We start from the raw sequence: 10000 nt of genomic DNA, 5'->3' as shown, positions 1-10000 counted from the left end.
AATTACAAAGTTTATAACTGATCACAACTTATCAGACCCTGGAGGTTTTAAACCCAAATTCAAGAACATATTCTTTCTACTCACCAGTACATCATTGCTACTCAAGGATTGATTACTTCTTTATAGACAATAACTTCTTGCCTAAGATTAAATCTTGCAAATACGATGCTATTGTTATTTCTGACCATGCACCTATGATCTTGGAGCTAAAATTACTAAGCCCCATACACTCACCCGCAGATGGCCTCAACCCCTTCTATTAGCTGACGAGAATTGTACGAATTTATATCCAAACAAATCAAACTTCTTTCTAGAGACAAATACATCCTCTGAGATCTCTGCAGTAATACTCTGGGAAACTCCCAAGGCCTTCTTAAGAGGACAGATTATCTCATATCTTTCCCACAGAAATAAATCCGAAGCCAGAGATAAAAAGCAAAATTACTGAAATAGATGAAGAACATGCCAGACTACCAAGCGAGACTCTACATAGGAGGAGGCAGGCTCTACATTCAGAATTAAACCTCTTGACAACTAAAGAAACTGAACAACTAATCTATAAATCCAGACATCATTACTATGAACATGGAGAGAAAGCTAATAAGAAGTGCGCAATGCAATCTCAGTAATCACCAACAAGAACGTAGATAAAATCGTCGAACACAAAAATATAATGCACACTTTCAGAGACTACTATAAATCCCTATATACTACTGAGTTTAAAGAAGACAATACACAATCTAATGCATTTCTGGATACATTACAGATACCACAAATAGACGCTTTTAGTGTGGAGGAACTTGATAAACCTCTGGCGTTATCAGAATTACTAGATGCTATAAAGTCACTCCAAGGTGGGAAAGCAGCAGGCCCTGATGGCTACCCTGCAGAATTTTACAAGAAATTCTCCGCTCAGCTAGCTCCCCTCCTATTAGCAACATTTACAGAAGCCAGAGATAACCAATCTCTTCCACAAACCTTTCGCCAAGCACTAATCACCAACAAAATAAGGACTTATTACAATGTGCATCATACAGACCAATTTCACTTCTGAATAACGACGTTAAAATACTCTCCAAAATCATAGCTAGAAGGATGGAGAAAGTGCTCCCTCGTAATATCACAAGACCAAACTGGATTTATTAGGGGCCGACACTTATCTTCAAATCTTACTGTTTAATGTAATATACTCACCAACTAAATCAAACACCCCAGAAATATTATTATCATTGGATGCAGAAAAAGCATTCGACATGATTGAATGGAAATACCTTTTTACTACATTGGAGAAGTTTGGGTTTGGCCCGAACATTTGTGCATGGATTAAATTACTGTATACTAACCCAGAAGCTTCAGTTTGCATCAACAACATTTGCTCAGACTACTTTAAACTAGAGCGTGGCACTAGACAAGGATGCCCTTGTCACGCTGCTGTTTGCAATTGCCATTGAACCACTGGCAATACATTGTCGAAATACTGATCAGATAAAGGGGATTAGCAGAGAAGGACTGGAACAGAAAATCTCATTATATGCAGATGATATGGTACTGTATATATCGGACCCAGAAAATTCTGTGCCTGCAGTCTTAGCAGCACTCACAGAATTTCAAAAGATCTCTGGTCTCAGAATTAATCTGAATAAAAGTGTACTCTTTCCAGTGAATTCTCAAGCATATAATATTAGATTAGATACCCTACCTTTTATCATTGCAGAACAGTTTAAATACCTAGGGTAAACATCACAAGTAAACATAAAGCTCTTTATCAACAAAATTTCGCCTCTGCATGGAAAAAATTAAACAAGACTTGCATAGATGGTCAACCCTTCATCTCACACTAGCTGGAAGAATTAACACTGTTAAGATGAATATTCTTCCTAAGCTCCTTTTTATTTCAAAACATCCAATATACATTAATAAATCATTCTTTAAGCAATTAGATTCAACAATAACCTCATTTATTTGGAATTCAAAACATCCACGCATCAAAGAGCGACCCTACAAAGACAAAAGGCAGAAGCATGGCTCTACCTAACTTCCAGTTTTATTACTGGGCAGCAAATATACAGGCATAAGAACCTGGACACAAATAGAAGAACATACACAGGCTTGGACCGCAATAGAAGTAAAATCCTGCAGTACTTCTTTGTATTCCTTGCTCTGTGCTCCAATAAACACACGTTATCGGCAATACACTAATAACCCAATTGTGCTCCACTCACTTAGAATCTGGAACCAATGTAGAAAGCATTTTAAGGAGAAGCTTCTATCTGTGGCACCTCTGCAAGAGAACCACCTCTTTCAACCTTCACAAACATATGCAGTTTTAATATCTGGAAAAATTTGGAATTAACTTGCTTAGAGATCTTTATATAGACAACGTCTTTGCATCCTATGAACAATTACATTCCAAATTTAACATTCCAGCTACACATTTCTTTCACTATCTTCAAATCAGGAACTTTGTTAAACAGAACCTTCCAGATTTTCCTCATCTTGCACCCTCATCCATGCTGGAAAAATATTGCTCAATCTCAAGGACTTAGACTCCATCTCTACAATATATAAAATCATTTTACAATCCCTCCTTTCAAAGATCCAAGAGGACACTGGGAAAAGATCTCTCAATTAATATATCAGAAAAGGAGTGGAAAGTAGCAATGCTGAGAACTCACTCGAGCTCCATATGCGCAAAGCATACAATTATACAACTCAAAATTATATATCGAGCACATCTGTTTTGACTAAAACTCTCAAAATGTTTCCAGGGCATGATCCAACCTGCGAACGCTGCAAACCAAGTCCCAGCCTCACTAGGTCACATGTTCTGGGCCTGCACCAAATTAACATTATTCTGGACAAAAATTTTAATTACCTTCAGACAGCCTTGGACTCACAATCCCTCCTTACCCATTAACAGCTGTGTTTGGGGTTCTTCCAGATGGGTTTAAGGTGGAGAAAGAAAACTGTGATTGCATTCACTACACTTTTGGCACGCAGACTTATTCTGATAAACTGGAAGAACCCAAACTCTCCTCTTTTAAGTCAGTGGGAAACTGATGTGTTATACTATTTGAAACTGGAAAAAACTAAATACTCAGAGGATCCGTACAGACTTTTTCAAAACATGGCAGGATCTAATCAGTAATATTTTAAAATAATCTCAAAGCACAGAGAATTTATTAATTTAGGTATGTTTACAGGTCTTAAATTTCATGTAGTTTGGCTTGCTCTCTCTCTCAGGGATGGGGATCGATTTGTTCTTAACTCAATTTTTCTTTTTGTAAAAACTTGATTGATTTGTATAGAATGCAATAAAAAAAAAAAAAAACGAAAATTTCTCTAATATTAAAAGTACTAAGATAGATTACTTGACAATTAGAAATTTTAGTCAATCAATTCATCTCCACCATTTTGATGAGGTCAGATCCATTATTTGTAGGTTTTGCCAGGGCTGTGGAGTCGGCACACAAAAGAACCTTTGACTATGATTCCTAAATCCTCTCTATCTGTGATTAGAGATTGTTGTGAATACGCAAAACACAGAGTTTATTCTTGTATTACTTATTTGTAATATTCGTATTCTTATTATTGCTATTATTTCATAGCTATACCTAGCAAGTAGACAATAACATGTTAATAATGAAGGCTGGAAATTTGACACTTACAAGATTGTGCCCAAGTGCAAGGTGCCACTGTGACATTCTTTTGAGTTAAAGCTACTGTAATAATCATAACTTGCATGTGTTTTTCCATACGAACATATGTTGACTGAAACCACACAATATAAAAGGCATTTCATCACTGCAAATATAAGGCTATTTTGAACACCTTAACCTTTTTAAAGACTGGGTTTAAATGCTGTAGCGAAGCCATTAAGGCTTTTTAAAATTTATCTATTAAAGAAATTACAAGCAATAAACCTATTCAAACAGCATTAGTTTTACACCAGGAGGTGGTGCAAAGTCAGTGATTTACCAGCAGTGGCTTAGTCTATACCAGCATTCCCCCTTTCCTTCAGTTGATGTACGTGTAAGGTGAGATCAGACCAAATCAGCATTTTTTATTTGGAAGAGCACTAAGTCCATTTGCACCTCCAAGGAAAACAGCCCTGCACCAACCTGCTTTCTATATAAATTGCTTATATCAGCCTGCTGACAGACCTCTGTGGGAACTGAATTTTTAAAAAAGGCTGACTTTCAGTAGAAGTGTCTTAACTTCTGAGATGAATAAAAAGTTAAACATGAGTAATTCAGACGGGACTAAAATTATTCAGCTCCTCCATAAAGAATTACTTTACACCATTTCCTGGTGTAAAATTTATCCCATCTGAATAGGGCTATTGAGCAGCAAACATAACAGTCTGTTTTTTTCCCAAAAGGCTAGAAGAAAAAATAGTTTAATTGAATAAGTATATGTGAAATTAGAAATTGTAACATTATATTACAAATTACATTAAGTCTGAACCGGAGTGGTTTTATTTTATTGCCATGCTTTGCAAACCTACACCTTATAAGACACTATAACCACATTCATCTGAAACTGGCAAAACTCACAACTTTGAATATATATGTATGTACAAGCAAGAGAGGAGAAAACATGACACCTAAATTGTGCACATTTAATTTGTTTGAAAATCGGATTTATGACCTCAAGAATTTAACAAAACTTTAAATTTATGCATGAAAAGCTCAGCAGAATCACTCTAAGAATTTTTAAATTAAGCATTTCTTCTGTAGTAATTTATCAGCAGCAAAGCTGCCATTTAAACATAACTGAAATTTCATTTATTCAGAAAATAAACTTTCAACTTGCCTCCGATACAGAAAGTCCCATCCTAAGAAGCTCTTCTGCAAGTTCTAGAAGAGCACCAGCAAAAATTAGCACAAAATTTGTGCCATCTCCAACTTCTTGCTCTTGCATATGAGAAGCCATAACTATCATTTTTGCAGCAGGATGTTGAACCTGTAATTAAAAATTATAACTTGTAAAAACCTAACAATTAACCATGGTAAGCACTGGGCACAAAGGAAGGCCAATATGTTCGTGTAACATATGTAAATAGAGGAAAGTGGTCATTTGAAGGAAGTATGCATAACCAGCATTGGTTCACAGAACATTGCTTCAGTTTAGTTGTTTTCTTAATAGCAGCCACATTTTCTGATATTTAATTTTCACAAAAATAATTACATATGTAGAACCTCAACCATCTGATAAGCTCTCAATGACTTGTGTCTCATTACTATGAAGTTCAAATGGAAACGGACATTCAACTGCAATTGATTATGCACTATCTAATCTTGTTAGATACAGCAGAGTTATCAAAACCATTAATATAGTTTTAGTTAAGTTTTTTTTTTTTCTTATTTAGAAGCAGTTTTATCGTGAGACAATGTAAGAAAAGGCATTTAATTAGTATATTAGAATTAACACACTGAATTTAAACTGGTGAAATACAGAGAAAAAAAATGTATCAATTAAGAGCAAATTTATTCAGCCTAATTAAAAATCACATTACAGCATACCAAACACAATACAATGAAAAAGGCAAATATAAAATATATCCAAAATATTTAAGATCCATAAAATTGTAACTGTTTAAAGCTACTTCCCTTCTTAATTTATAAAGCAAGGTAAACAAAAGACGTTCTGTATACATACATAGCAGGCGTTATTTCAAAACAGTATTCATAATTATTCTGCCAAATTCTGAAAACGTTATGCAAGTTTCCTTACAGCAGAAATCTACAATATGTAAGACATTTTTCTCACAGGGTAAAGGAAGTTGGGTTAGGATTCTGCCAACTAAAAATGTCACAAGAACTGATACTTTGAGAATTATTAATATATGAAGGACTGTGCTTATGCAGACGAAGATGAGATGGTCAGGGTGGTGTTTGGCACAAACTCAGCGAAACTGCGGGACAAACTTTTAAGTGTCGGGTCTTAGCTAACATTAAATACAGCCATGGACATCGCACGAGATGGCACCAGCACGGCTGGGAACCTTCGGTGCATGTACACCGAGCGGCTCACGTGTACTGACGCAGTGCACAGACAAAAAGCAACAGTTCCAAAGAGTGCTGAACAAAAACCGAATTACACAATTGAGAAGGCGGCAAAAAAATATGAAGCATCTGACACATACAAGCATATTCATAAGCGCAACTACTGCGGAAACAAAGCACACGGTGGAAAAAGTCAATGTCCCGCTAAAGGAAGACAGTGTAAAAAAAACCTGTGCATGCAGTGTGTCACGTCTCAGATAAAGAGAAAGACGAGCGGTTTATTGATGCAGTAAGAAACGAACCGATGAATGAAACCAGTTATCTTTACAACGATTGACAAACACGAAATGTAACTTGAACACAACCCATCCTACAAACACGAACCTGATTGAAAGAAATAATGATAATCAAATCCTTGATGACAGCAACACTCAGTAACACTCACAAAACAATTACTGTATATTGATATTCATACGATTTTCAAAAATGTTCCCTTTCCTTTTTCATAACACACTACTTCGCAGCGGAGAAGTAAAAAGAAAAGGTAACATTTTAAAAATAACGTAACGTGATTGAGAATGTAATTGTTATCATGAGTGTTGCTGGTATATATATATATATATATATATATATATATATATATATATATCTCTATCAGCATATAAGCTGTGAGTGGAAAAAAAAAAAAACACACCAAAATGTTTTTTAATCACATCTTCAACAATAGTCGGCTGATTTACTTAATGTTTGATACAAAGTGTACTTAATATGTTTTCCAACAACAGTTGTATTAATTACTTACATCAAACAACCAACATCGCTGCACTAGCTTATTGAACTTAAGTCTTCGTGTTTTGACATAAATAAAATGATTACCTTTTCATTCAAAGTTATCAACAAGATGTGGAACAGTAATTTTAATAAGTGTTTTATGATTTATTAAAAGTTGTTCGAGTGCTTTCCCTTGTACGAACACAAGCCCTCAGCCTTGGTCTCCACTGATCAACTGCCTTGTCAACAACACTTTGTTTCAGTTCAGCCCAGACAGAGATGAGGCGCTGCTTCAGGTCCTCGATGTCTCGTATTGGAGTCTGGTAGACTGGCTGTTAACTGCTGTGCACGGCGCTTTTTCAAGCACTTCAGCTTCAGGTCTTTATGGATTATCTCAACCACAGTTCTTTGGCTTATTCCGATTTCTCTAGCTATCTGTCGAGTTGTTCTGCGAGTCTGTGGTGCGACTTCTTGGCTTAGTACAAGATCGTTAACAGCTTCAATGTTTTCAAGTGTACGCACCGAGCGTGGTCGACCACTGCCTGGTTGCCGGTCCACAGTGCTGGTCGACCGAATCTTTCGTAGCAGCACATTGAGGCCATTTTTGCTCCAACCTTTCTGTGGGAACTCTTATCAGTCGACGACTGCTGTAACCCTTTAGCAGAACCAAATTCTTAATAAAAATTTGGTCTTCTGTACTGAAACCCATTTTTATCTGCAAATTTAGCAAGGGTCAAACTTGTTTACAAACTATCATCTGCGTTCGAACGTATCCATGGCAACCAAATTTATAAATAAGTAAGATCTTATACTGCTTTGACACAAGTTTATACAATGTTCCAAATTTTATCAAAATCGGCCGACTATTGTTGAAGATGTGATGAAAAACATTTGTGTGTTTTTTTTCCACTCAGTGTGTGTGTGTGTGTGAGTGTGTGTATGTATATAATATATATATATATATATATATAAATATATATATAATAATATATATATTAATATATTGTATATATATATAAATATATATATATATTATATATAACTTATTGTATATAGTATTAATATTATTTTCATATTATATTATCATATAATATATATATATAGATAATATATAAATATATAATATATATAATATATTATTATATGTAAGTTTATAATGATAATATTATATATATTATTTATAAATAATATGTATGTTATTATTTTGTATGTATATTAGTATATGATAGTATAGATCTTATATATATATATAATATATACAATATATTGAAATTATTAAAGAAGCAATAAGGAACAGGAAGAATATACTCAAAGACATAAACACTGAAAGGAAACATCATTCCGACATCATCAACAAAGGTAAAAGCCAAACCCTTTAGACTTGTATTTAGAAATTTAACAAATTCCATAACTTTCATAGCCTTATGAGGGTTACACATGGCTGATGTGTTAAGACATCAGTTCAAAGCACCTTAAGCATACAACAGCACGAAAGAGCACAAGAAGTCAAGACCAGCTCACTGCAAAAGCCTCTAAGAAGGTCCAGGTTAGTCTCTGGAAGCGGAAATAGTGTGCGCGAGAGGAATGAGGACAAGGCTAGGACAGCCAGGCCGTGACGTGGACACCAGCACCGCGAAAGACACGAAGCAACCGATCCCACAAGTTGGACATAACCAAATCGTGAAAAAAACGATGCAAGAACTGCGGCTAAATCACAATCACTCCGACAATAAATCCAATGCTAGAGGGCTGATGAGGCTTTGAGGAATGAAGGTTATGGTGTCCAACAACAAAAATGGGACAACCTTGGACCAGCCTCAGGCCCGAACATTTGCTGTAGTGTGTTTTAAATTAAAAACAAAAAATATTGGAATATTTAAATTTAAAGCCAATAGGTTTTAAGGTAAAGTTTTAAAAACTCGCGACTTGAAAATTTAAGTGCGGTCTAGCTATTTGAGGACAGCAGCGAAGGCAAACGGAGTGTGTACGGCCAAAGTGAGCTGGCTGAACAAAACCGCTAAAAACCTACATCCTGGAGAAAAGCCTGCAAAAATATAACATCTGGACCACATACAAGGGCATATTCATAATCGGACTAATGTGAAACTAAGCTGGTGAGGGTCAGCCCGTTTAAAGGAAGACACGTAAAACCTGTATGGAATCACGTCTACAAAGGAGAAAAAGGTTTATGATCAGGTAAAAACCCAAGAGAATTGAAACCAGTTACTTACCGTTGGGCATCACTTACGTCTACACCCCAAAATGTCCGGAAAGAAACGATTCAAATAAAGTTACATATATGTAATAAAAACAATATATATTATAGTGAATTTATATTTCACATAATATAACACACTACAGACAAAGTAAAAGAAAATGTAACATTTTAAAAAATGACATTGAGAATTTCATGGTGTAACAATAATATTATACATTTTACATCTGTCACATATAACAACACTAACAACACCAACAGAACCATTTCCATAGTTATGTTTATTATGTATACAATTATATATATATTTATACAGTTTATTAATTACACATCAAACAACAACACCCACATATATATTTACATAACACAATATTACATATTCATTATATACACATATAAATAATATACAATTATATACATATATTATAAATATACATATTACACACAACACAACACCCACACACAACTCTCAACACATATATATCATTCATATACATAATATACACATTATCCAACACTATTGATCTAACTATATTAACGCTGTATATTACATTATTACTATATATTATTAACATTATCTTATATTGTATATTTATTGTATATATATTTAACTGCTTATATATATCTATATTAATGTTAATTATACAAATATATACTGTGTTTATATATATTAATAACTTTATAATATATTATATTTGTAATTTTGTAATCTATGTATGTAAAAACAAATTTTAATAAATTATTTGTATATTTTATATATAATATTATAGTATTGTTTATAAAATATATTATGTGAATATATAAATAAATTTTATAAATAAGAGACTGTATATGTATGAAATAGTTTATAAATGTTGCAAATATATCTATATTAATATTGTGAATATGTGATAATAAATTGTGTGTTTATTTATCATATATGTATATAATATGTATTGTGTATGTATATAATAATATATATATATATATATAATATATATATATATATATATATATAATATATATA

General features: G+C 33.8%; 1 protein-coding gene across 1 annotated transcript in view; it reads right to left on the bottom strand.

Annotated features, from left to right (window-relative positions):
- The window catches only part of cct8 (chaperonin containing TCP1, subunit 8 (theta)), an 86323-nt gene that overhangs the window by 47355 nt on the left and 28968 nt on the right, over positions 1–10000 (bottom strand). The window contains exon 3 of the mRNA XM_039744919.1: positions 4816–4965. Coding sequence (XP_039600853.1) covers positions 4816–4965 — 150 coding nt within the window. The remainder of the gene's footprint in view (positions 1–4815; positions 4966–10000) is intronic.

The sequence above is a fragment of the Polypterus senegalus genome, chromosome 2, assembly GCF_016835505.1.
Source record: "Polypterus senegalus isolate Bchr_013 chromosome 2, ASM1683550v1, whole genome shotgun sequence".
Classification (NCBI taxonomy): Eukaryota; Metazoa; Chordata; class Cladistia; order Polypteriformes; family Polypteridae; genus Polypterus; species Polypterus senegalus.
The sequence above is the reverse complement of the archived record's forward strand: the minus strand, read 5'-3'. Positions and strand labels throughout refer to the sequence as shown.